Source organism: Pelodiscus sinensis, chromosome 9 (genome assembly GCF_049634645.1).
Source record: "Pelodiscus sinensis isolate JC-2024 chromosome 9, ASM4963464v1, whole genome shotgun sequence".
Lineage (NCBI taxonomy): Eukaryota > Metazoa > Chordata > Testudines > Trionychidae > Pelodiscus > Pelodiscus sinensis.
Window position 1 is genome coordinate 65494706 of NC_134719.1, and position 27386 is coordinate 65522091.

Below are 27386 nucleotides of genomic sequence, written 5' to 3' on the forward strand. Positions count from 1 at the left end.
CCGACACGCTCCGCTGCCCCCATGGCCGGGGCTGTGTCTCTGCGGGCAGGTCACGGCCCCCTGCCCCCATCCCCGGGGAGGTGGCTCCAGGGCAGAGGGCGGGTCGCTGCCCCGGCTGGAGCCCCGAGTTCACTGCTCGCCCGCCCCGCTGCACCTGCCCGGGGGCCGTGGGGGCGCGGGACCCCCGCCCAGGCGCCGGCCGGCCGGGCTGCCCCCCTTGGCCCCGGCCCCGGCCGAGCCGAGACACAATAGCCAGGCTCCTCCTCCCGCCCCTGCCCTGCGCCAGCCCCGCGCTGCGCCGCCACTCGCCAGGCAAGCGCGCCCGGCTGCGCCAGCGGAGCCCTGCGCCCTGCGCGGGCTGGGACATGCGCGGCGCGCCCCGCCTGCGCCCCAGCCCCATGGCTCGGCCGCTGGTGCTGCTGTGCTGCTGCGCGGCGCTCGCGGCGGCGCCCCCCGCCCAGCCCGGCGCCCCGCCGGAGGAGCCCCTGGAGAACGAGGCGGACAACCAGGAGAACGTCCTGTCCCAGGTAGCGCCCCAGCGGCGCGGCGCGGCGGCCCGGCACGGGCGCACTGACAGGCTGCAGCCCGGGGGTCCACCCCAGCCCGTGGCCCGGGGCCAGCGGGAACAGGGGCCTGGGGGCCCGTTGGGGGCGGCTGAGCGGCGGGGGAGACGCGCTCGCAGCCTGCCGGCCCCGGGACCAGCCAGGCGAGGTGCGGTCACTCTCGAGAGGGACCAGCTGCTGCTGGGGGACAGGCCGGCGCTCCAGCTTCCACGAGCCGCGTGTCAGACCTGAGGGACCTGGAACGCGTCTCCCTCTCCGGCAGCAGCTGGTCCAGTCGAGGGCTCCTCCTCCCCCGCCTCGTCTGGGGAAAAGTGCCGGTGGAGGAGAGCGAAGCGCAGGGGCGCTCTCGGCGGGAGCTGGCAGATGGTCTGTGCAGCAGCAGGATCCCTGGAAGTGGCTCAGATGAATCTTGAAACGTGCTGTGGAGTCTTGTGAACTTCAGTTTCATGTCTGATTTCTGTGACCCCCCAAAAGGAAACCCATGGAATTGTAGGACTCGTGGGTATGATATATTACCAGGAAGTGTTCGGCCTCCACTCCTGCACTAGTCCAGGCCACAAACTGACTCCCTTTACTCCTAAAACCCACCACCCAAGCCAGGCACCTTTTCTGTAGTTGCAAGGAGTTTGGTGGATGAATGTAGACAGAACCAGTGTATTGTATGTCGGCGCGGGTCCCTTTAATATACCCTTTACCCCTTTGTTTAAACCACGCGGTTGCCAGACCCTTTGCAGATAAGGACTGTTTGGGTTGGAGCGTTCCTTTTTCAGTGGTGAAAGGAAACACCCCACCACAAATACCTCTTTCCCAAATAGCTAAGGAGCAAAAAACCAAGCACTCCCAAGGAAATGTTGGCGTCAGCGATTTGTGTAAGCAGTGACCTATTCCTGCAAGGGTCACCGTGTCTGCGCCTTTCTCAAAAACGGGGCAAAGCAAACACCAAGTAAAACAGTGTCAGGCGCAAACTGCTGCATTGTGATTTTCTTGTGATCAGTTGCTAGGTGACTATGACAAGGTGAAAGCAGTGTCTGAAGGCTCCGACTGTCAGTGCAAGTGTCTGGTCAGACCCCTGGGCCGAGGCGCCTGCCAAAGGATTAATGAAGGCAACTCCAAAGCAGAGGACTTTTACACCGTTGAAACCATCACCTCAGGGCCAGCCTGCAAGTGTGCCTGCGTGGCTCCCCCCTCTGCCCTGAACCCGTGCGAGGGGGACTTCAGGTTGAAGCAGCTGCGGGAGGCAGAGAGCAGTGATTTAAAGGTACCAGTCTCGTTCCTTTTCAATGGGTGTGTGTGCTTGCAAAGGCTTGGCTCGGCCCCGCAGGTAAGGGGCACATGCCTAGACTGATGGCCTCAGTGCGCAAGGCTGCTGCTAACAGTGCCAAGCTTTGGCTGTGGTAATATGCAGGGAGCCTCATCAGCACGAGGGAAAGTATTGCCACCAGCAAGCAGGGTTAAAATCTCTGCAGATAAAGGAAAGTCCTGTCTTTCCGCAGCACTGTGTACAGCCTGGCTCCTATCCGCACTGCCGGGCGCTGCACCGACTCAGTGCAGAAGCACAGCTGGCATCCGTGGAAGTTGCACAGGCAAGCACGAGAGCAGGGATCATAGGCCAGCGAGGGCTAAGTCTGCCCAAACAACCAGGCCCCACCCCAAGGCCTTGCCCCTTTACCTCCCCCATGGCTCTGTGCATGCTGCTCCTCTTTCCGCCCTCGTTCAGCCTCTCCCCCCAAGCAAGCTAGGACTAGGGCGGGCGGGGTGGGGCAGGTGGATGGGCTAATGCCTGGAGCGGGATGGATGGGATAGAGTGGCTGGGGTGGGACTCGTCTGACTGCGCTGGAGGACTCAGCTCCGTGGGGTGGGGGTGATGGGGGAAGGGCCAAGGTAGGGAGCAGGCTTTGGGCAGAAGGGATGGAGCGGGGGCAAATTTCCCTGGCCGAGGGTTCACGGGCTGCCTATGCCCGCAGAGGAGTTCCAAATATGCAGTAGATCTGAAATCCACATTGTGGACAAGACAGGAACAAGCAGATTGGAGAGGCGAATGTGACCCCGAAAGCAGAGTATCCACGGCAATTAGTGCCTGTTCCAGCAGCCTCTGCCAAGTCACAGCATCAGCAGTCTTCCTCCAAACTCCTTTTCTGATCTTGTTGCACTTGAATTGCATGATGCTGTTTTCAAATGTTCGCTCTTGGCTGCTCTTGTGTCTGCATGTTTTAGACATAAATCTAGCTTCAGGGAGTGCTGGGAAGGAACGCACCAAAGCGACTCTCAGTCGTTTGCTCTGGGCGCTATAGCTCTTGTGATGTGAGCTTCTCCTTTGCTCTTCTGTGGGTTCAGAGGCGCAGAATGAGCTGAGCCCAGGGTGGCATGTTTGGCCCTTGTCAGATGCTGAGTGGGGTCACGTCACTTTGGAACACAGTGGCTCCGTTTCATGCCACGGGAGGTGCGTGGTCCCTGGCGGAGGGGCCGTAAGGCATTGTGGGCTGCTTTGGGATGACGGTTACAGCAATGAAAATCTAAGATCATGGTCACAGTGAACAATCTTGTGCTGGTAGGGGATCACTAGAGTCTTCCCAGGGCAACTGGCCTTTCCCACCCCAGGCTCTGTGACTGTACAACCACACAGTAACCCTTTCCTTCCAGATGGCAAGTGAGCAGGCGGGGGCCTTGTCAGTTGGCAGGGACTGATCTGGGGCACTCAGGCATTCACAGGTTGCCTATGAGCCGCCAACGTGATGTGGCCATGAAAGAGGCTAACGCAGTTCTCAGGAGAGCTACTTCCAGGGCGGCTGGGAAAGGTTCCTACCCTTGGCCGAGGCACTGGGGAGGCCGCACCTGCAGTTCCGGTCTCCCAGCTTCCAGAGGGATGAATGCAGGCTGGGCCGGGTGCAGAGAAAGGCACTAGATGATCTGCGGGATGGAAACCTCCCCTCCGAGAGGAGACTCCAAGGGCTTGGCTCGTCTGGCCTGGCCAGGCAGGGCGGAGGGAGCGGCGATCGCTCCCTGTGTGCACCCCGGAGAGATGGGCCCAAGAGCAGGTATGTGAGTGAAGCGCCAGCGGGGACAGGGGAGCGGCTATACACTGGCCACCAGCCAGCGTAGGCTGACGATAACATCCGCCCATCGGAGGAGTGAGTTCTGCACAGCCTCTCCAGGTGAGCCGCGGGCAGAGCCCTGCAAGCCTGAGCTGGAGAAGCCTCTGGAGAGCTGGTCTGACGGGACTGCCCAGGACAGCCAGTAGCTGTTCTGAGACGGCAGCAGCACGGCAAACTGAGGGACTGCAGAATCTTTCCCAGGGGTCTGACTCGTCAGTTTGCCCAGGAGCTCAGGGCCTAGGTGGGGTCAAGAAGGAGTTTTCCCTAGGTCAGACTGGCAGAGTCCCAGCGGCTCTCACCCTCCCCTGCAGTGTGGAACCAAGTCGCTTGCAGCGAGTCCGTGGTGGATCCTCTGGGACCTGGAGCCATTAAAGATGATGTCGGCTCAGTCACTCAGCCAGCGGTCAGGAGGGAAAGGGGGAGGGTTCTGCAGCCTGCGGTGTGCTGGGGGTCAGACTAGCTGATCATGTTGGTCCCTTCTGGCCTTACAGGCTGTGGATCTGGGTGAGCTTGCAGCCTGTGTCCAGGCACTGGACCCTCAGTTTTGCTCCGTAATCTCCCTCTTCGTTGTCTGCATAGGCCGGGGGCTGTCAGTGTGCACAGTGTCCAGGCATAGCTAGAAGAGAATCCGGTGCCTGGCGGAGCTCTGCATTACAAAGCTTTCTGCTCACCGCAGTGGCACCTCAGCCCATGGCAGCGGCTCAGACAAGGTGAGAAGTGAGGAGTCACGCTCAGGATAAAAGGCAAATTTGCCGGGAGTCTCTGTGTGAGACAGCAGCCCGCCCTATGCCCAGCGCGGAGCGAGGGCTGCCTCTAGGAGGAGGTCTTTCCACGCTCTCCCCCAAAGGAGGTATTGCCTGCCAGTTGTGGTGTGGATACTTGTCATCTAGGAATGGGCTGAGCTCCACCAGCTCCGCTTGGGAAAATCCCTCCGCGGGGTTAGCCAAACCTTTGCTTGCTGTCGAAACCAAGCGGCAGTAGTTGTGAGAACAGGCTCTGTCTCTCAATGGGCAATGTTTCCTGGTGCCAGGCAGGCCAGCAAATTATAGCCCCAGTGTGTCTCTTGTTATTGTGACATGTCTTGTCCAAGTGGAAGCCACACACTGGGGAGCCAGGCAGGGAGAGACCGGCACATCTGATTTTTAAACTTTCGCCATGGGAAATGAATCTCTGAGTCAGAGATTGTAAGGCCAGAAGGGATCACCAAGACTGACCCCCTGTGTATCACAGATCTTTACATTGTACCCAGTTAACTCTGCATTGAGTCCAACAGTGAGCAGTCCTGTTGCACCTTAGAGACTAACCAGTATTAGATCATGAGCTTTCATGGGTAAACCCACTTATCAGATGAGTTGGAAATGGGGAGGGAAGGAGTGAGAATGCGTCACACTCGGGAAGGGACAGACCTAGGTGGTAAGAGGAGGGGTGGAGGTGGGGCATGGGCTAGTGTGGGGCTGGGCACCCCAGGCACTTTTGAAAGTCAGCACCTGTGCTAGCTACTGTAAATGCAGGGTGGGTGGGTGGGTGGGTGGGTGTGTGTGTGTGTGTGTGTGTGTGTGTGTGTGTGTGTAAATACCTAAAATGCTCTGCTTATCTCTGCACGTTGTCTCGACTCCAGAATTCTCCAGGCTGCAGATATGGAGAATCTCGTCTTAAAGCCAACCTGATATTGTATAGCTGAGAAGAGTGGGGGAAAATGTAAGTCACATTTTGATGAACATTATTTCTCCTTTATTCTACAGCTATCCTCCATCATAGAGATGCTAGAAAGTGCTTTCTATGGCTTAGACCTTCTAAAGTTGCACTCCGTCACAACAAAACTGGTGGGCCGAGTGGAGAAACTAGAGGAGGTAAGATGAGATTCTTTTCCGTTGGGTTGTTTTGTTAGAGACAACACCATGCAAAACAAAGTAGCACCTCATCATTTGGCATCTGGAGCCAAAGCATGGTATTCCATTCCTTCTGGGAGAATCAGTAATTAGCCACCATTTCATTTAGCTATGGGGCCACTATTGTCACGACCTACGATTGGACATTTGGAGAAAAGAAATCAAGGGATATCATTTCAGAAGTAATTTACATATTCAAAGGTCTTTAGGCACCTAAAAATGCAGATAGGTGCCTAGGCAATTTTGGAAATCCAACTTGATGTCCCGCTGCTTCTTTAGCTGCCTAAAGACCTTTGCACATCTGGCCCGTAGATGCCTAACTTCCACTGTCTTTCACTGAGGCTTAGTGCTTAGTCACTTTTGAAAATGGGACATAAGTCCCTACATCTTTTAGGTGCTTTTGAAAATTTTATCCTGCCAGTGTTGTCAATTCTCACAAGTCTTGAGCTTTTTCATACTCTTCTTAAAGCCCAAGTTCCGGGAGTCATGTGATTTTGTGAGCATCTTAGCTTTTGTTTCGAAGAAGAGGACAATCGCGTGGTTATGGGGAAAAGCTTGGCAATGTGACCTGAGCATAACCTTCAGGTTTAAAGACTAAACAATAAGAACTTCAAATATTTTATTTTTAAGAGCTTCATGATTTCTTCAGCCTGACTCATGGCTTTAGATTCCTGGGGATTGACTGTGGTGAGCCTGTTTCTGGTAACCCACAGGGGTGGTGGAAGGTCTCGTTTTAGCCAGACACAAACAGATATGACATCTTGCAGCTCAGTCAAAGCAGATCAATGGAGGGGGATGTGGGTGGGTCAGGGGGTGTTGCATTTCTGAACCCTGTGACTCTCCTCCTGTGCGCAGTGCTTCCTGGCTGCTGTAAACAGGATAATCTTGTGGGACACTACTGAGAGACTCCGATTCAGGATGAACTGCTGAGGACAACGGGCAGTCACAGCCCAAGACTGGGGGCCCTCCCCTTACAAAGCACGCCCAACCAGCCAAAAGAGCACTTCTGTCTCTCCCCCTGCCCTGCCCCCAGCTAACAAGAGGTCAGAAAAGCAACTAGCTCAGCTACTCCAGTCCCTCGGGGTGGGGCTGGGTAGTTATTAAAACCAGTCTCATAAAAAAAAGTTTCTTCTGATCCCAAAGGAGAAGCCACACACCCAGGTCAATATAGAACTTAGATCTCCTCCAAAACCGCACTCTCGTCAATCGTAATAGAGCTGCAGCCGTGCTAGTCTGGTCTGGCTGAAACAAAAGACAGGACTATGTAGCACTTTAAAGACTCACAAGATGGTTTATTAGATGATGAGCTTTCGTGGGCCAGACCCACTTCCTCAGATCAAATAGTGGAAGAAAATTGGCACGACCATATATACCAAAGGATACAATCAAAAAAACTGAACACATATAAAATTGACAAATCAGATTTTAGAACAGAGGTGAGGTGAAGGGGGGAGGTTCGTGTCTAGGAGATAATGGTATTAGGGATGATAATTGGGGAAGCTGTCTTTGTAATGGGTGAGATAATTAGCATCTTTGTTAAGGCCCATTCATAAAGTGTCAAATTTAAGCATGAATGACAGTTCTGAGGCTTCCCTTTGTAGTCTGGTGTTAAAGTCTCTTTGAAGCAGGTTGCATGTAGTTAGGTCACTGAGACAAGGCCCAGTCTGGCTGAAATGACAAGAAACTGTTTTTTCTTTGTGAAACTGTCTGATGTCTGTTTTGTGGACATTGATTCTTTGGCGAAGTGTCTGAGACGTTTGTCAATCGTTAGTATCTAAAACCTCAAGGATTATTTATTGTAAAAAGAAGGGAAGCAAGAGTACAAGCTGCAATTGGTTAAAGGAATCAAACACACACAGCAGTTGCAAAGCTCTTGATTTGTCTTGTGGCAGGGATGGAACAAACTGCTGGTTAAGTCAAGTCTCTGGTCACTTCCAAATCATTGGAAGGCCCAGTCCCTTTGCTAGAATGCGCCTGTTGGTGCGAGTCCATAGTCTCGAGGCTTGGCAGCAGAGAAGAGAGTTTTCCCCACAGTGTTTGGACGTGGGGAGTTCGGACGTTTACCGGGCCCTTTGGGGCCAGCGGGGGAGGGTGCGCTGTGCATTCCTGGTAGTGATATATGGAGTGACAAAGCCTTATGTCAGTTAAGCAATGACCCTGGTGTGTCTAACTGTGTGGGGTAGGGAGTTTGGGATTATGAGGCATTCAGTAGGGTTGCATGGGTGTAACTAAAAGAACAATTTGGTCGTGTCATTTCCCCCAAATTAAGTTAACTCCATACTCATCTTGGGCCAAGTCTGGGGGAAACTGGGAGCAGATCTGGCCTTTTGTATCTACTGGTAGATTCTTCTCCACGGGCCAAATTTTGCTTATCTACCCACATGCAGGTCGTGGCTCCAATGTTTTATTCTCCCTGCAGGAGATTCATGGACATAGGGAACAGAGCAGTGCAGTGCAGTGACACAGTGGTGATCAGAGAGCACAATTCTGCTCTCATTCAGCCAAGCCATTTCTGCCTTTTAAATACTGAAGATTCAGCAGGGAACTCCTGCGACCCAGCCAGAGACCAAGTCAAACCAGAATAAAAGGGTGGGTCTCAAGTGGAAACAGAAACATCGGTGCCCCTTGCCCTCGTTTCTAGGTCACCAGATGTGCTCAGTGCAGCAACCCAAGATGCCACATTCACAAGCACCGTTTTCAGACACCTCTGCTTTGGCCTCTTGGCTGAGCTGTGCAGTGCTCTCCCGAGATGCTGTGCGTGTGGAATTCTGGCTTGTTGTATCCACTGCAGCTGGCTCAGGTTTGAAGTCTATTGGGATGGGTCTACATTTAAAAGAATTTGGATTTACTCTCCAAGATGCAGGGCGGGGGGGAAAGCTCCACTATTTGTGCTGGCAACCTGATGCTACGCAACTACGTGCAGTTTAACAAATGGCAAAGGACGTATTGGCCGCCACGGTGTTCCATTGCATGAAAGAGAGAGCCATCTATGGGGAAAACCACTTGAAAGAAAATTCTATTGGAGCTCACCGCTTGTAAGTTGGGATTTCACGCGTCGATGATGTACTCTGAATTCAAACTTCGTGTGCATCTCCCTTGCCTTAGTCTGCCGCTCTCAGGCACTAGTAAGAGACTGGAGTGTCCTGCCAGCTGCCCCTACTTCCCCCAGCACATCTGAGCCACTTGTGGATTTTATGGAAAGCAAGAGCTCCTAATGAGCAACACCAAAACTACCATTGCAAGGAACTGGACTGCACCCCCAGTGGCACTTCTCTGGCTGTGACATGGCCTGATCAGCAGTGTTAGAGCCACAGCATGGACCTTAACCCTTTGTGGTCAGAGCTGTAACCAGACACTAGCTCTCTCCTGTAAGGGCTCGATACACGCAATGGGAATTACCCAAACCGCTCAGTTCCAGGCAGCACAGTGCTGGCTTAGCTCTGATTGAAAAATACAACCGGGTGTTTAACCAGAACGAGATGGGTTCTAGGTGAGCTAAGGCATTAAAGGCAGAAATGGTTACAAGAGAAAACAAACGCTGTCCAGGAACTAGACAGCTTAGACTTGGGTCAAGGTAAAATCCTCTCCACGTGTTCCCAGCAAAGGGGCTGACCGATTTCCGCGGCCACAAGGTAAGTACCTAACCCAGCAGTGCCACTCCTGGGGAGTCAGGGCGGGTTTGAGGCGTTGGAGGGTGGGGACAGCACGTGACCCATTACAACCAGTTGAAGCATCAGCGCGCTGCTCGTGAGCCCGGGGCTGGCTGCAGCTTGATGAACCCCAGGACAGTGTTCAGTGCCAAGGGCGGCAGCCTGGCAGCCTTTTCCCAGACACTTCAAGCCAAAATGGAGGCAGCAGCTCACACTGGCTTGGCTCAGACAAGTACCCTTTGTCCTGGTCTGTGATGAAAACAGGATCACGGCACACGGGTTGGAAGAGACCTCAGGAGAGCCCTGTAGTCCAGCCTCCAGCCCTGCCGCTTCTCCTCCCCACTGGAGCCCTGAGCCCCCGCCCCCTGCTCCCTGCCACTCCCACCCCACTGCTCCTGTTGGAGCCCAGACCCAGGCTGGCCCCCAGCTCTGCAGCTTTCGCTTCCTGCCAATGCTGGAGCTAGAGGCCCCCTTGCCTCCCAGTCTAGCCCCCAGACTTATAGGTGCTGTCCCTGTCCCTGCCAGAGCCTGGAGCCTCCCCACCACAGCCACCAGCCCCAGGCTAGCTGCTTCCAAGCCCCCCACTGGAACCCAGAGCACCATGGACCTGCTAGCCCCTAGCCCTGTCACTCGCCCGTCCCTGCTGGAGGCCATGGCTGCTGGCCCTTGCCCCAGGCTGGAAGCAGAGGGCCTGGGGGCACAGCCTGGGGTGTCCTTACCTGCCGCGCATGGGAGCTCTCGCGGAGAGACTAGCCAGGAAAGTGGCTCGTTTGGTTTGTGGCTTCGCGTTCTCTCTGTGGCCACTAGCTAGGACCCCTCGTCTCGCTGTGGAAGGGCCCCGGTGAACAATTAGGCACCAGAGCGTTGTCTGGGGAAGGCATTTCTAGAGGCCAAAGCCCGGTGCCAGCACGGTGCGGCCGAGGGCCTGACGTGGGGAAGTAGCTGTAAAATCAGAGCTCTCTCTCTCTTGCTCTCGCTCTCGCTCTCTCGCTCTCGCGCTCTCGCTCTCGCTCTCTCTCTCTCGCTCTCGCGCTCTCGCTCTCGCTCTCTCTCTCGCTCTCGCTCTCGCGCTCTCTCTCTCTCTCGCTCTCGCGCTCTCGCTCTCGCTCTCTCTCTCTCGCTCTCTCGCGCTCTCTCTCTCTCTCTCTCTCTCACGCTCTCTCGCTCTCGCTCTCTCTCTCTCGCTCTCGCGCTCTCTCGCGCTCTCTCTCTCTCTCTCTCGCGCTCTCTCGCTCTCGCTCTCTCTCTCGCACTCTCGCGCTCTCGCTCTCTCTCTCTCGCTCTCGCGCTCTCTCTCTCTCTCTCTCTCGCGCTCTCTCGCTCTCGCGCTCTCGCTCTCGCGCTCTCGCTCTCTCTCTCTCTCTCTCGCTCTCGCGCTCTCTCTCTCGCTCTCTCTCTCTCTCGCTCTCTCGCTCTCTCTCTCTCGCTCTCTCTCTCTCTCTCGCTCTCTCGCTCTCTCTCTCTCGCTCTCGCTCTCTCTCGCTTCCTCTCAACATCCCAGGAAGTGTCCAGAAACCTCTCCAGAGAGAACAAGCCCTTCCCAGGGCGTGCGGCTGCAGCGTGGAGTGAGCCAAACACGAGGGACAAGGAAAACGGATCCAGCAGCATCTCCAACAGCCTGCCAGACGTCCGGAGCTCTCTGCAGAGGGATGCTGCGGCTGCGTACGCCCACCCGGAGGTAATGCCGGCTGCCCTCCCTCTGTGCCAGGAGCCCCTGCGTGCCCGCAGTGCTGGGCTGCGACAGGCGCTGAGGGAGAATCGCACCGGAGCTGCAGGGCTCACTGAGCGGCAGGGCTGGGGAGCTGCTTCCCACGCCCCTTCCTCTGCCCCTCCCGTTCCTGCCACGCTGTTCTCCCACGCACCAGGGCACTGGCAGGGCCACGGGCTCCAGGAGTTGCCCAGTACGCAGCCCGAGCCCTGGCAGTGTCTGGGGCATTTCGCTAGGGCTGGCAGGACAGGGAAGGGTGCAAACACTCTGGGTGCTGTGCCGCAGCCGTGCCAGTTGAAGGAAAACAGCAGGGCAGCCAGTCGAGGGTTCGAGCTCTCGTGCCCTGGGGAGCCTCTCTGGTATTTCGGGGGGGGGGGGGGGGGCTCGTTACCACAGAGCCAGCCACAGCCACCATTAGGCTAGCAGGCCCGGTGGATACTTGATCTGGCTATAGGGGTTACCGTGTGCCAGTCCCTCTTCAGTGCCCCAGAGCCCGCAGCCTGCGCAGCGCCACGGCAGACACTTGAGACCGGGGAGCGGCCGGAGGGGAGTCAGGCTTCCCCCGGAGCTGGAGCAGGCACAGCCCGTCTGGGACCGCAGGGGAGGCGCTTGTTGAGCGTGGCCGGAGCTGCACGTTACTGGCGGGGATTCAGCCACTGCTGGGGCAGGAGGTGGTGCCCTCCAGGTCCTGCTCTGGCCAGGGCGCCTCTCAGGAGAAGGACAAAGACGCTCTGGGCCCGGGGCTGGGGCGGCCATGGGCGCAAAGCCTCACTCTCTTGAAAGGGCCTGGAGGCAGTGGTGGGTGGAACAGCCCCTCCCTTGTGCCTTGGTCCTCCAATGAGACCTGCTTCGGGACAGGCCGATTGTGGCTCACTTGCGTCGAGCGCCACCTGGCCCGGTTTTAACTGGCAGTAGCTGGCTTCTCTCAACGGGGCTTCTGTGTCCGGTGCAGGCGTCTTGCTGCCTGCTTCTCCTGCACCCGCACAACATTCCTTATTGGAAACCACTCGACCTACTTTCCGTGGTACGTTCCTCGGCAGGCAACGCGCTGGCCCAGCAGGCCTGCCGTGGCCCTTGGCTCCACACTCTTGGCTCAGCCCAGGCGGGGGAGGCTGCCCCCCAGAGCTAGAACTGGCTGCTGGCTCCTGGAGCTCCAAGAGCCTGGGCCAGCTGCTGGCTCTGTGTCCTAGAGACTCCCCTGTAGGCCCCATGGCTTTCTGCTCTGCTTCAGTAGCACCTGCCACTCACACCAGCTCTGCCGGCCCCTGCTCATGGCAAGTCTGGCAGAGACTCTCCAGTGTCTGCTTCCTGCACCCATCCCGTTTCCTGCACACCCCCTCCGGCGCCCGCTTCCCACGCCCGCTCTGCTCCCCGCCCACGCCCTCCGGTGCCCGCTCCCCACGCCCGCTCTGCTCCCCGCCCACCCCCTCCGGCGCCCGCTTCCCACGCCCGCTCTGCTCCCCGCCCACCCCCTCCGGCGCCTGCTTCCCACGCCCGCTCTGCTCCCCGCCCACCCCCTCCGGCGCCCGCTCCCCACGCCCGCTCTGCTCCCCGCCCACCCCCTCCGGCGCCCGCTTCCCACGCCCGCTCTGCTCCCCGCCCACCCCCTCCGGTGCCCGCTCCCCACGCCCGCTCTGCTCCCCGCCCACCCCCTCCGGCGCCCGCTCCCCACGCCCGCTCTGCTCCCCGCCCACCCCCTCCGGCGCCCGCTCCCCACGCCCGCTCTGCTCCCCGCCCACCCCCTCCGGCGCCCGCTTCCCACGCCCGCTCTGCTCCCCGCCCACCCCCTCCGGCGCCCGCTTCCCACGCCCGCTCTGCTCCCCGCCCACCCCCTCCGGCGCCCGCTTCCCACGCCCGCTCTGCTCCCAGCCCACCCCCTCCGGCGCCCGCTTCCCACGCCCGCTCTGCTCCCCGCCCACGCCCTCCGGTGCCCGCTCCCCACGCCCGCTCTTCTCCCCGCCCACCTCCTCCGGTGCCCGCGTCCCACGCCCGCTCTGCTCCCCGCCCACCCCCTCCGGCGCCCGCTTCCCACGCCCGCCCTGCTCCCTGCCCACCCCCTCTGGCGCCCGCTTCCCACGCCCGCCCTGCTCCCCGCCCACCCCCTCTGGCGCCTGCTTCCCACGCCCGCTCTGCTCCCCGCCCACTCCCTCCGGCGCCTGCTTCCCACGCCCGCTCTGCTCCCCGCCCACCCTCTCCGGCGCCTGCTTCCCATGCCCACTCTGCTCCCCGCCCACCCTCTCCGGCGCCTGCTTCCCACGCCCACTCTGCTCCCCGCCCACCCCCTCCGGTGCCTGCTTCCCACGCCCGCTCTGCTCCCCACTCACCCCCTCCGGCGCCCGCTTCCCACGCCCGCTCTGCTCCCCGCCCGCTTCCCACGCCCGCTCTGCTCCCCGCCCACTCCCTCTGGCGCCTGCTTCCCACGCCCACTCTGCTCTCCGCCCACTCCCTCTGGCGCCTGCTTCCCACCCCCACTCTGCTCTCCGCCCACCCCCTCTGGCGCCTGCTTCCCACGCCCACTCTGCTCTCCGCCCACCCCCTCTGGCGCCTGCTTCCCACCCCCACTCTGCTCCCTGCCCTTTCCGTCCAGTGCCTGTTTCCCACCCCCACTCTGCTCCCCGCCCATCCCTTCCGGCGCCTGCTTCCCACGCCCAAAAGACACTATGAAGCTAATCCCGGAGCACTTCCCCTGCACGCCCGCTCCCACAGATCCATTCCTTGCCATTGTCACAGCAACTGTGCGCTGCCACTCTGAGGGGGCCTTTAGCTGGGAGATGGTCAGAGCCAGTCTGTTTGCTTGTATCACAAGCACTGTTACGTGATCCCTAACACTAAGCACCAGCCCCACCAACACGCTAGCTGCACATGCCTTGTCTCAGCCCCTGGGATGTACCACTTCTGTGGAATAGCTGTTGGGAACGGGATGCACCTCTCACACCACCCAGGCCCTTCGCTCTGCTCCTTCCTATTCACAACACACAGCGAAGCCCTGATGACCTAGACAAATCACACAAGGACAAAGTACAGGGCAACAAGTCAGCTGAAGAGCGGTGTAGATCCAGTTGTCGCGTTCCCAGCTACACCCGCTCAGCGTGCAGCTGTCCAATTTGGCCTGGTCTGACACCCTCTTTTGTCTCACAAAGGAAAAGTATGAAGAAAGATTCCTGCAAGATGAGGTGGTGTCTCAGCAAATCAACTCTGTTGAGTCCCTGCAGCAGCTGCTCCCCGCTCCAGAAGCAGTGAAACCCAAGCAACCCTTCCAGAGGAAGATGCATGTGCGGAGCCGGCCTCCTTCCAAGCCCACCATCGTTCGTGGCATCACTTATTACAAAGCCGCGTTCACGGAGGCAGAAAATGACCTGGAGGAACGTGAGTTGTTTGTGCCCTTTGTGGAATCGGCTGTCTGGCCCTCTTAGCCATGGGATGGGTGAAACCTGTAGCCAACCAGCCAATAAGAGATCTAGCTAGGAGGCTCTGAGCGTTGTGCTCGCCCTATCCTGCCTTGAGTACTGGCTCTGCAGCTGCCATTGGCTGGGAACTGTGGCCATTGGGAGCTGCAGGGGTGGTGCCTGTGGGCAGAGGCAACACACTGAGCCTCCTAGTGCTTCTGCCAGGAGCACCCCACACCTCCTCCCCTGCCTCAACTCCCTGGCCTGAGCCCCCCTCCCCTGACACCCAAACTCTCTCCCAGGGCCCCTGCCCTGCACCCCCCTCTGCACCTCAAACCCTCTCTCTCATTTAACCAGAAAGTTTCACATATCGGCACCCCCATTCCCTCAACATGCAGGAGTAAAAGCTTTTACTGTGTTAACAAAAGGACAGGTCAGGGGCTGCCAAGGAGGAGGAATAAAGTTAGAAGGGTTGTAAACCATTACAAGTAAAAAATACATTTTCTAATGACAAGGACTCAGCAAGCTACAGTCTGTGTCCAAGGCCCTACCAAGCTTTCATTCCCAGAAACTTCAACCCCCTGGGCCAAAGGATCCATCTTGCTCATCTTGTAAAAGCTCTGGCCCCTTTTGTCTGTCCAGCCAGCATGCCAAAATGGCTTCCTCTCTTTCCACTCGCTTCCCAAACTCACTGTTTGTGTGCTGGTCTTCTCCTTCCGCTGACCTGCCTGTCCCCTTGCCGATTTGTATGGCAACAAAGCTTCCATTGGTTTTGCTTAAACTCCCTGGGGACCTATAGACAGCAGCCTTCCCTCCTGTCTGGGTGGGAACCTATTGCTCCCTGTGTTTGGTCACAGACTTTTAAAGCATACGATCAGTGACTATCTGTAGTTCCTCCAATCGTGCTAAAGCAGACACCTCACAATGATATTAATCACCAGTGTCATTAGCTTTCAGACAAGCCCTTCCCAGTACATTAATAGGCTGTGTCTACACTGGCATGATTTTGCACAAATACTTTTAATGGAAAAGTATTTGTGCAAGAGAGCGTCTATCCTGGCCTGTGCCTTTGCGCAAAAGCATTTGTGCTGGTGTAGACACTCTCTTGCACAAGAAAGCTCTGATGGCCATTTTAACCATTGGGCTTTCTTGTGCAAGAAATTAACGTTGCCTGTCTACACTGGCCCTCTTGCACAAGAACACTTGCACAAGAGGGCTTATCCCTGAGCGGGAGTGTCAGAGTATTTGCGTAAGAAGCCCTGATTTTGTACATTACAACGTCCGTGTTCTTGCGCAAATACTCGCAGCCAGTGTAGACAAGCGGCAAGATTTTGTGCAAAAGCACTTGCTTTTGTGCACAATCTTTCCAATGTAGACACAGCCAATACTGTCTACAGTCAGCTGCTGTACTTGTTTATCAGTAGAGCCAATCCCCAATGTTACAAAGCAATAGCCCTTTGCAATGTATGCTCTGAACAGTGAACCACAGCCCACGCTTCCTTTTCCTGCTGTCGCCTCCCGCTTGTGTTGGCTTGATGTAGTTGTTTATCCTGTATGTCAATGGACCTTCCTTAGCTTTGCCCGAGGACCATGCTGGTTAGGCACTCGGTGTCTAGGGCACCCTGTGTCTGTATTGCTTGCCACACACGTTACGAATATACTTCTAGCCTGTCTCCATAACGCTTTGTACACAGCCTGTCCGCCCCTCAGTGAGTACTTGGTGTTTCCGATACCCTTGTGAGGTGCCGGGAGGATGTCAGGCCAGACAGCAGTAAGGGTATTCTGAAGAGCACTAGGGAAGCTGAAAGGGTGATGCAGGGTGTTTGCACCTGGGCTGAGCGCCTTGCAGAGAACAGGGCAGAGTTCCGCAGGGGGCAGGAGAAGACGAACCGTGTTACTACATTGGCGCAAAAGCAGCTCTCTCTTGGACACAAAGTGAGCAAGGGTGACTTGCCTGCTGAGCCAGAGGCAATGAGAGGAAGAGGTGAAGTGCCTGCTTCCCCATAGAATGTGGCGCTTCAGTGGGTCAGGAGGTTAATAGGCCCATTGGAACAATTAAAGCCCAAACTAGCTGTCAGTCATGAACCTGCAAAGAAATTGCTGGGCAATGACCTTTCCTGGCCCTGGGACATCAGCCCTGGAGAACCATTGAACACTGGTCTCCATTCTCCAGTGCTGAAGTGCTCAGCTGCTATTCAGGCAGCTGTGCGGTCGTGGAGGCCTCGCCTGAGGGCCCAGGTGCAGGCCTTACCAGGAAGGGCAGCCAGATGCAGTCACCCTGAGCGCCCTCCCCAGGGAGAAGGAACCAATTCCACCCTCAGACAGCTCCTTGTGCGAATAGAAAGCAGCAGGTTCACACGGCTTAGGGAGGTAGCCGGGCCCAAGCTGAGTGAGTGGTGCCACGACCTCCACAAGTTGGCCCCTCCCTTCTGCCACTACTCCCTGAGCGGCTGAGCAGGGCAGGGGCAGCGTGCAGGTGGTCTGTGCCTAGATCTCAGCCTCTGACCACGGTGTTCTCCTCCTGCAGGGCAGCCCCCGACCACAGTGCCACTCGTAAACATGCAGCACTAAATCAGACATTGCTGCAGCTCCAGCAATGGCTTGGAACGCAGAGGCATTGCTGTAATTATGCTGAATGCCCTAGACAATGTTCTTCTTCCTGCCCCTGTGTCATTAGCAGGGTTTGACCGTGTAACCTTTGGCCGTGTCCAGACTGGCAAGGTTTTCCGCAAAAGCAGCTGCTGTCTACACTGGCTGCTTGAATTTCCGCAAGAACCCTGACGATCTCGTGTAAGAAATCAGCGCTTCTTGTGGAAATACTGTGCTGCTCCCGTTCGGGCAAAAGTCCTCTTGTGCAGAAGGGCCAGTGTAGACAGCTCAGATTTGTTTTGCGCAAAAAAGCCCCGATGGTGAAAATGGCGACCGGGGCTTTCTTGTGCAAAACCGCGTCTAGATTGGCACGGACGCTCTTCCGCAAGAAGTGCTTTTGGGGAAAAGCGTCCTGCCAATCTAGACGCTCTGCTCCGCAAATGCTTTTAACGGACAAACTTTTCTGTTAAAAGCATTTGCGGACAATCATGCCAGTCTAGACGCAGCCTTTTATGTCTACAGTGTAGCCTGCTCCATCATCAGTGGAGGGCGGGGGGAAGCAGACTGTTTTCTCCTACCAGCCCTTCCCACCAGCCAGCACCCATAAGGCCAGTGGGTCCCCCGTGAGACTGCAGTGGTCGGGCTCCGGGAATAGGGTGCGGTCTGGCGGTCACAGCCAGCTGAGCGCACGTAATAGCACCAGTGTTCAGGGCTTCTCTGGGGATTAGCTCTGGGCTCCCCAGGACATGACAAAGCAGAGGCTGCTAAGGCTTGTGTTAAAACCCAGCTCTCTTAGCAGGCAAGTAGAGGGGCTGCACTGTGTAGCGGGCCTTGCAGACGCCCCAGAGAGGCCAGGCCCTGCTGGCAGGCAGGCAGGCAAGGTAGAAAAGTGTTGGTGCTTTTGTATCAGAGATGTGAATGCTGGTTCCAGCTTTGTCTGCAGTGACCTTGTGCACAATCCCAGCTCCTTGCTTGGAAATCGGGGACCTACAGTTACCCCCCGTGTGAACTCAAGGCTGCTAAACACAAATATTAATAGCACTAAACAGAAGAGCTATTTGGGCACACGCCTTTTCCGGGCTCTGGGGCGATGCAGAGCACCAAGTCAGGAGACGGCTGGGTGGTATTGCACTCTGCCTTCCCCAGAGCCCACTAGCAGCACTGCACAGTGACCCCCACGCTCCATGTCGAATATTTGGGGGTTTCCTGAGCCGCTCGGCTCATCCCCAAGGTGCCCACGCAGGAAGTGCGGGCAGGCAGAGTGCTGGGTCCGCCTGACGCTGGGGTGCTCGCCCGGCGGCTAGGGGCTGGCTCTGCCCTCCCAGCTCCCAGCGATGTGTGTTTGCTTGGCAGAGGACGAAGCCTTCAGCGGGGATCACACCGTGGATTTGCTAGTGGAAGACCAGCTGCTGAGGCACTCCAGCCCAGAGCGAAGCAGCCCCACGAGGACGCCAACGACAGTCGCCGCCCCCACACTGCAGCACCTCTCCCGTGCTGCCCCTGCGGGAGCAGAAACTGCCACCGGGGCTCTGCCCTTGTCCTCTGCGGCCCTGACACCGGCCCTCAGCCTGGCAGCTCCCACCATGCCGAATGCACTGCGTAGCACGGCCGCACCCCCAGCCACCACCACGACGGGGGCAGGAGAGGAACCAGCCACGTGGACAGCAGCAGCTGGGACCCAGGCAGGAACCCAGGCCCCCACAACTGCAGGGCTCCTGCCCACAGCCACCCCAGCTACAATTGCTATGGCAACCACCCCCGTCGACAGCTCGACTCCGCCTGTAACACGTGCTGTTTCCTCCACGAAAGCGGTATCAGCGGCGACTACCCGCCCTACCCCGCCCAGGCCCAGCCTAGAGGAGGAGGATCTGAGAAGCATCATTGGTGAGTGCGTGGCTTGTGGCCAGCTGAGTGCCAGGCCGGGCTCGTGGCAGGGCCTGTGTTCTAAGCTAGCTTAGCTGAGCAGCTAAGGGGGTTGTGGCACAGCAGGATCCCAACAGCCGCTGGAGCCCAGGACAGAAGGGTGGCCCATTGGTTAGGGTTCAGTCCCCTCTCTGCTAGCATTGCCCTGCATGACCTGGGATGTGACCTGGTTTTAGGGGCCCCACTGCCCAGGTTGTCCGGATGATGCATGGGGGAGAGGGGAGCCGAACCATTCCCAGCAGCCTGTACACTGGGCAGAGCGCTGCCTAGAGCCGCGGTTCTCAGCTGTGGGGTGGGGTCGCCAGGGCTGGCAGCTTTTGGAGAACCCCAACAAACTTGGCTGGCAAGTAACATGGCCGAGGTTCCCCGGAGCCGTGTGACTTTCGCAGCTCATGCAGTGCTGGCCTGAGTCCAGGATAGGGCCAAGGCATGAGGAACATTTGCCATCCATCTCCAGGGGAGCAGGCAGATGGGTACTTTACCAATGGGAGTGGCCTTTGCCCCAGAGGGCCCTGCAGGCCACAGGCATGGCAGAACTCCTGGGGCCAGCCCTGGGGAACAATTCATGGCCACGATTTCGGAAGCTGCTAGGGAGGATGGAGCTGCACTTGTTAAGAAGTGACGTAGGCTCATGCCTTGGTCCGTGGCTCAGCACAGACCCTGTCCCCCCAGTGACTGCAAAATGAGTGATTGCTCCTTTTGCTTGCCCTAGGACGCTGCAAGGACACGCTCTCCACCATCTCGGGCCCCACCACCCAGAACACCTATGGGCGGAATGAAGGTGCTTGGATGAAGGATCCGCTAGCCAAAGACGAGCGGATCTACGTCACCAACTACTACTATGGAAACACCCTGGTTGAATTTCGAAACCTGGAGAACTTCAAACAAGGTACGGCCCTCCCAGCCCCCTTACTGGTGGTGGCCACTGTGCGTCCCTGCACGTGGGCCGTGGGCAGTCTGCCCCGTCCCCCGTCTGGGGACCAGCTGCATGAGAAAAGGGTTGTCTCCTGGGCTTGACTCGGCTCCCCAATGCTTCAGCAGTGCCCAGTCGGAATGTACCCTGTGGTGCTGGTGCTGGCAGGATTCCTGGGAGCTCTGCACGGGGGCAGGAGGCCCAGCCCCCTTGCCCTAGCGCCTTGCCGTGAAGCACTGAGCGTTCCCTGCTGAGAGCGAGAGCCCAGGGTCAGGCAAGCGGCCGGGCAGTGGCCACCGGAGAAGGGTCAGACGCCCAGCTAGAATCAGCCAGCAGGGGGAGTGTCTGGGTCCCCGAGAGAGAGGGGTGAAAGTCCCCAGGGTGGGTGGGGAGGTGACAGCTGGTGGTGGAGACACAGGGCAGTCGGGTGGAGGCAGCATGCAGCACAGGGCCAGTGTTTCACAGAGCAGATGAGCTCTGTGATGGAGGCAGGGCGGGGAGTTTGGGAGGAAGTGGGTTCAGAGGATGGCCAGGAATTAGGGCACCAGCCAGGCAACCTGCACACCTGGAGCGCAGAGCCTCACTTCACCTGAGCCAATGGGGAGGAGCTGAGCTGCGGGTGCTTGTGGAGCAGCATCAGATGAGTGAGGCACTTGGGTCCGGTGGCAAGGGGGCCAGGCGTGCGCCTACATGCGCTAGAGCAGCATGGTGTGGGGGGGTTGGGGCCACTTATCCCAGCAAACTCTGGGCCGAGCTGGGTGAGGAAGGGAAGGGGAGGGGAGGGGCAATGGGTTGCTGGCCCTGTCGAGTGGCTCTGGGTGCCATGGCCTGGGTTTGCCACATCCCAGGCACAGCAGGTGCCCATGGGCGCCAGCAGCTGAGGCAGAGAGGACGCAGTGACCCGTGAATGGGGCAAGGGGCCTCCAGGAGCTGGGCACAGGAGCGTGAACCCGGAGAGCCCAGCTTTAATTGGTGCAATGTCTCTGCTGTCCAGGGCGCTGGAGCAATTCCTACAAGCTCCCCTACAGCTGGATTGGGACCGGACACGCTGTCTACAATGGCTCCCTCTACTACAATCGGGCCTTCACCCGCAACATCATTAAATATGACCTGAAGCAGAGGTTTGTGGCTGCCTGGGCCATGCTGCCTGATGTGGCCTATGAGGAGGCCACGCCGTGGCGGTGGCAGGGCCATTCTGACATAGACTTCGCTGTGGATGAGAACGGCCTGTGGGTCATTTACCCAGCCATCAGCTATGAAGGCTTCAGCCAGGAGGTCATTGTCCTGAGCAAACTGAACGCTGCCGACCTGAGCACGCAGAAGGAGACCACGTGGCGGACTGGCCTGCGCCGGAACTTCTACGGGAACTGCTTTGTCATCTGTGGCGTGCTCTACGCCGTTGACAGCTACAACCACCGGAACGCCAACATCTCGTACGCGTTCGACACGCACACCAACACGCAGATCATCCCCCGGCTGCTCTTCGAGAACGAGTACGCCTACATCACCCAGATAGACTATAACCCCAAGGACCGCCTGCTCTATGCCTGGGACAACGGGCACCAGGTCACATACCACGTGATCTTTGCTTACTGAGACCCTGGCCACAGGACTCACGGAAAGGGCCCCGCCCCTGGTACTATTAGTATTTTGTACAAATCCAAGAGGAAATGCTGTTTTTAAAGTGGATTGTAGATCAGTCCACAGGCCAGAATCAAGCCCTTTATTTTTGGTGTAACCTTGCTTCTTTTTTACACTGACACTGCCCCAAGCAGGAAGGACGGGCAGGCAATGGCTTTGGGAGCCCATCTGCACGGGGTGGCTCCTGGGAAAGGCGCAGATCCCGGTTCCTTTCTGAACAGTGCACCATTGCGACGGAAGGGACACTATAAATACAGCTAGTTACTTTACTAAACAAATGGCCCAAGCGTGGCATGTGCGTGGTGGTGGCAAGGCCTGTCCGTTCTGGGGATGACGTCTCTGGCCTGCAGAGAGCCACAGGCCTTAACTCAACAGTCATTGGAAGTCGTGGCACCAGCATTCTGCTCTGCAGCCTCCTTTGTGGGACGGGCCCACACCTGGCATGAGCTCAGCCCCTCTGCCCCGCTGGCAGCAATGGGCAGGAGGCTCAGCTGGTGGTAAATAACCCTGGCTGACGGGCACCGGACAAGAGCCGTATTTGCTTAAGTGGCATCTCCCTGGCAGTGGCTCAGCTTTGCCATTTGGTCACATTTCCCCGGAGCTGCTCCCTCATTCTGCCTGGCCTGAGAGCAGCACAGTCCCACTAAATGCTCCGTCCTAGCAGCGTAGCTTGGGCCTCAGGTTTCCTCCTGGCCTGCAGGTCCGTCTACGTGGTCCTGCCCCATGTTGTTGCCACTCAGCCCGTCGGACACGTGCTGCTCTGCCAGTGGCTGCTTGTATTTACACACGTCCAGTAATAAACAGTCTTGTACCTTTGCAATTGCTGGGGGCATTTTTGGGTTTGTTTTACTCGCAGGTGGCAGAAAAATTAACGGCAAATGCACTGCTGATGCAGGCCTGGGCGGGCTGGCCACAGGAGCTGGGAAAGGAGGCCAGGCACTCCTCTATTTTCAGGCCAGCAGTGGCTCACCCACAGCCCGGGCAAGTGGGGGAACGTGCAAAGGAGGCAGGGACTGCAGCAGGCCCTTGTTTGCTAACTTGACACTCTGGGCATGGCAGATACATGGGCCCCTGGAAACCCCCCCCCCCCAGGCTCCTTGGGCCACATGTGCCAGGCTTGGGCTTTGCTGATGCCTCCTATGGAGCCCATCTCTGCACAACTTCCAGAGCTCCAGGTGCAGGGTCCACGCTTGTGCCTTTCAGCACCAGGCGCTTTCCTCCATGCTGCCGTGGGCTCGGAGCAGTGCTATGGGTGCAGGTCTGAGAGGCCAGCCCTGGGGACAGCAGAAACCCAAACACTGTTACAGGCTGGGGCCCAACTGGCTAAGCAGCAGTTCTGCAGAAAAGGACCTGGGGACTGCAGTGGACAAAATTAAGGGCATTGTTTTGTTAAAAATGTAGAAGAAGCATGAGTGAAATTAAACCAACCTGTCAGGTAAACCACTTCTCAGGGTGACGCACAGATCTCCTTCAGTGACAGCAATACAGACACGTGCACTGTGCTAGAAATAGGAGCCAGTGACACTGACATGAATGCGAACAGAGGAGTTCCAAAGGGTGAGGAAGGCTATAAAAACACTGAAGTGATTTGCTTTCACCGACAAATAGAAAGAGAGAGAGAGAGAGAGAGAGCATCGGGGTTCACTTCACTAAGCGGAGGTCTCAGTAAGGCAGAAAAGGTGAGTTTTTTAGATGATGCCATTTTTACCTTGGCTACCCAAGATCAAGATGCCCAAATACCGGAGTTAAATTCTACAATTTAACCTGCTCAATCAAACCTTAAGGATTCTAGCTTGGCCCCCAGTGTTCTTGCTGTTTGCTCTAGCACCACTGAGATTTGCAAAGTGTGGAAGCCACACCCATGAGTTTAACAGAAAGCTTAATAGTGAAAACAATGAAGTATCACCAGAGTCTAGTACAACCCACAGACCGACCCCCCCCCTTTTCATCACATGGGCTAAGGGCCGGATGCCTTCAATGAGCAGCCGTGGCACAATGCTGGCAAAGGAAACACTTTTAACCAGATGTTCCCCATAAACTGTTTCAGCATTGACCACTGTAAGCAGCAGTGCCAAGAACGTGAGTTCCAGGCCAGGGCCAAGGTGTCTGTACCCCATGCCCCCTCAAAAGGGAAGCTTGGGCAGTCACTGGCCTGGGCGTGCTCTCCCTGTGTGGAAAATGTGTCCCTGAAAGTTAGCCCTGTTCCCATACAATCCAGTGCCACCAGCTGCACTGCCCCAAGCATCCTCAGACACATCCCCAGATAGCCACTCCAAAAACGTCCTCTCTGTCCCTTGCCACGGTCTGTCTCCCGGCACGTTCCCGCTGTCGGGGGCTGTAGGCTACCCCGGCAGGTGCTACAGTTCACAGTGCAGAGTACTGTCAGGTATTTTGTTTGGAAAGCAGCGGCCTCCTACCACTTGCCGTCACTATTCTGGGGCACTGGGAAAATGGCTACTCTGCAGCAAGAGCGAGGTTCCCTGCTCTGGAGGGATCACCTCAGCCGGCAGCTCTGGGTTTTGTTGCTGGTCCTCAACTCCCCACTCGCTTCAGAGGAACATTTCTCAGCTCTGCTGCCTGGCTCTCATTCAGCTGTCTGGCCTGTAACTTGCAATGCAGCGTGGGCTGCTCCCCACGCTCCAGTAAAAACTAGGGCGCACACAAGCAAAAAAGACCCAGGAGAGTAACAGAAACTGAACATCCCATAACAGGAAGTACAAGAAACAGCTCGGCACGCTGACCAGTAACTTGGATCAGGGCCACGCTGCTCACACACGACATTTCAAAACCACAAATCCTGTATTGTCTGGAATACACGGCAGGGACTAAACTGGGGATGGGCAATGATTTTTTTATGTGGGCCACTCCAAGATTTTGGTAAGATTCCAGACTTTTCTGTGGCAGGGATGTGGGGTCTGGGATGGAGGTTGGGTGCAGAAGGGAGCATGGGGTGGGGGACTGAGGTGCAGGAGAGGGTGTGGGGTGAGAGAGGAGGTGGTTGTAATCTGGGGTAGGGGATTCAGGTGCAGGATCTGGGAGGGGATGTGTGTGCAGACTTTGAGCAGGAGGTGCTTACCTAGGTGGCTCCCAGCCAGCAGCCCTGCAGAACCCGAGACAGGCTCCCTGCCTCCTGCAGTCCCAGGCCACTCCCTGGATGCGGGGGAAAGGGGAGGCTGTGTGCATTTCCAGCCAATAGGAGCTGAGAGATTGTGCTGGGAGTAGGGGCAGCGCACGAAGCCTCCCCCATCCCCAGATGCAGAGAGCCACAAGGTACAGCCAGTTGCTTTAAGTGTTGTGGTGCTGCCGTGCCTGAGGATCCCAACAGGGCAGCCCGTGAGCCAGATTCGGCAGCTCGGCGGGCCGCATGTGGCCTGCCCCTGCTCTAAACACACAGAGGGACACAGCAGGGACACCACCTCCCAAGTGACTGGCCTAGGAGCTTCAGAGTGTTCTGCTCTGCTCTAGACAAGCTCCATGTTGCACCAGCAGCTAGACTGTGGCCAGGACCTTTCCAGGGGAGCTGGGGCCACTGTGTCTGACCTGACAGACCACAGCGAGGTCACTGCCTGGCAAACCAAGGTGCTGGCTCCTTATAAGCCCTGCAAACCAACCCGCTCTGTTCGCACAGGGCACACAGCGGCTTCCTTGTGAAAACATTCGGTGCATTCCCCATAACTCCTTTTCAGGAAACAGCTGGTTGCCCCCACGGCCATGAGATGCACATGGCTTGGCTTCCCCGGGGACAGACGATCCCAGGCTAGTGCTGCCGCTGCACACCAGGAGGAGGCAGCATGAATGCCCTAGCAAGGAATCAGCTGGCAGGAACTCCTGCTCCCTGTGAGAGGAGTGTGCTTAGGAAGGGAGGCTGCTGGCTAGAAGGGGATTTCAGGGAAACAGGCTTCGCCTCAGCAGCCAGAGCTTGTGGCGATAGTTCCTGGACTGGACAACTCCTACCTGGGGAATTTAGACTGGGGGATCCCAATGCTTGTGTGGCTGGGGGGGCATGCAGTGTGTGCTGGTGCTGGGCAGCATGGAGCTCAGCTGTAGGCCTGCCTAGAGCCACCCTCCTGCCTGCCGGGCCCGGCCAGCATGCTTTTGTCCCAGCCTGGTGCTGGTACTAAGCGCCGAATGGGAGCAGAGGGGAGCTCAGCTCTCCCTGGCAAAGGTGCTGCCAGGTCGAGGGCATCCTGCCTCACTTGTCCCTCCACAAGTAAACGGGCCCATTCACACGCCTGAGTACTAAATAAATACGACGACACGAGGCTTCGACCAGAGCCTCCCTCCACTGGGGCTGATCAGACCTGGGAGGAAGGGCTGGGTTAGCGCCAATGTACACATGGGAGTCAAGGGAGTGATTCCAGATCACACAGCGGGTAAGGCTCTGCCCGCCTGGCCTCAGCCCTGCTCGCTGCCCACCAGGCCATAGCGCCACTCAGACCCCTGCAGGGTGGCCATTCAGAGGCAAACAGAGCCCGGGGCCATCACTGGCTCAGACAAGAAAAGGCGACGTGGGTGCCGGGCAGGGCGGCGTCACGGGGTTCTGCTAAAACAGTGCATCTGAGGAGGGGGCTCAGTGCTGCCATCAGGCCCAGGCTGGGCTCTAGGAGTCCTGGAAAGGCCAGACTAAACTGCAAGTGGCAGGGCCTAGGGCTGGAGCAGTGACAGTGGGGAAGGCTGTCCTGGCATCACCCAATCATTCTGCTTCCTCATGCTCCTGGGCACTACTGCAGGGTTTCCACAACGGCGCTCATGCTGTGGGCGGTCCCGGGGACAGTGGGAGCAGGGCCGTAGAAGGGGCTGCTCCGATTCCCTTGCTGCTCTCGAAGGTACTGTGGAATGGAGGAGCTCTTGATGTGCAGAATCCTGGTGTCCATCACTTCACAGTCGATCTGCATCATCACCTCATAGTCCTGCCCCTTGATCACATTCTCTGCAAAAGGAAAGCGCAGCGTCAGCACTACGGCAGTGTCTCTTTTCCGGAACGTCGGCCCTCGGGAAGCAGGGCAGAACCGGGAAACCCCAATGAAACCAGCAGAGAAAGACACTTTCCAACGCATCTGGACCCCACGAGTTTCATAAATCACATGCCCACAGCACCACTGGGGTGTGGAAGGTTCCAGCACCCGAACACCCTCTCAGACCCTGCACCGCTGCTGCACCAGATCCTGCTCCTGCTCTGAGCACTAGCTGCGTGCTCCCATTGGCTAGGACCCGCTGCTGGCTGCTTCTGGGGTGCAGCATGGCCTGCAGTGCCAGGATAGGCAGGAAGCTAGCCTCCTACCCCATCCCTGCTCCCCCTCCAAAGCTAAAGTTCTCATCCTCAGCCCCACCCTGCAGCCCACACTTCAGTCACATTATGTTGGGTTGCAGGCTCAAGCATTTTCTTCAACTGGGTCATGAGAAAACAAGTTTGAAACCTGCTGCCCTAGAGCGTCTCAGGACCAGAGCTGAACCACCCTCCAGTAACAGAGGTACCGCTGGCGTGCCAGGGACAGAATAGTTCAGGGTGCCTAGGGGCTGGTGGCAAGATCTTGCGGATTCTTTGGCTTGTGAGGATAACGTTCTCCAGCCCCCCTCGGTCACAGTGAATCACTGCGGGAAGTCTGAGCAAGGATGAGTCAGCCACTCCTGAGATGTGGATAGCCCACTCAGCAACATTTCTGAAAAGCAGTGCGAGAGGCCCTTCTCACCAGCTCTGACCCAAGCTGCCGCTAAGGTGACGATTTCAGAGGCTGGGGATGCTGTTTGGATTTGCATGAGACAGGCGAGCCCTACAGCACCACTTACTCCGGCATAACCGCTTCAGCAAGGGCAGCTACAGAGACCGACGTGCAGCATGCGCAGCCGCACTGTTTTGGCGGGAGAGTCTCTCTGCCAACACAGCTACTATCCTGTGAGGGAGTGACGCTGGCTACAGGAGCGGCTGAGGGAGTTGGGCTTGTTTAGTCAGCAGAAGAGAAGAGTGAGGGGGGATTTGAGAGCAGCCTTCAACTTCCTGAAGGGAGGTTCCAAAGAGATGGAGAGAGGCTGTT

At 57.6% G+C, this 27386-nt stretch overlaps 2 protein-coding genes across 3 annotated transcripts in view; one reads left to right on the forward strand and one right to left on the reverse strand.

Moving 5' to 3' along the window:
• Nucleotides 1-22174, forward strand: OLFML2B (olfactomedin like 2B). The gene is made up of 8 exons (XM_075937103.1): nucleotides 1-527; nucleotides 1558-1821; nucleotides 5398-5505; nucleotides 10696-10872; nucleotides 14043-14268; nucleotides 18231-18761; nucleotides 19513-19689; nucleotides 20708-22174. Exons 1-8 carry the CDS (start codon nucleotides 366-368, stop codon nucleotides 21307-21309), a joined length of 2247 nt encoding a protein of 748 aa, XP_075793218.1. The 5' UTR covers nucleotides 1-365; the 3' UTR covers nucleotides 21310-22174.
• The window catches only part of ATF6 (activating transcription factor 6), a 115852-nt gene continuing 109888 nt past the window's right edge, over nucleotides 21423-27386 (reverse strand). For both annotated transcript variants that reach the window (XM_075937105.1, XM_075937104.1), the window contains exon 16: nucleotides 21423-26284. In XM_075937105.1, coding sequence (XP_075793220.1) covers nucleotides 26076-26284 — 209 coding nt within the window. In that variant the 3' untranslated portion in view covers nucleotides 21423-26075. The remainder of the gene's footprint in view (nucleotides 26285-27386) is intronic.

Bases quoted from the DNA above. Each gene is read 5' to 3' on its own strand.
- OLFML2B (XM_075937103.1), top strand. From the start codon at position 366: ATGCGCGGCGCGCCCCGCCTGCGCCCCAGCCCCATGGCTCGGCCGCTG. The intron at 5,506-10,695 runs GTAAGATGAGAT...TCAACATCCCAG, and splicing joins GAGTGGAGAAACTAGAGGAG to GAAGTGTCCAGAAACCTCTC. The intron at 18,762-19,512 runs GTGAGTGCGTGG...TGCTTGCCCTAG, and splicing joins GGATCTGAGAAGCATCATTG to GACGCTGCAAGGACACGCTC.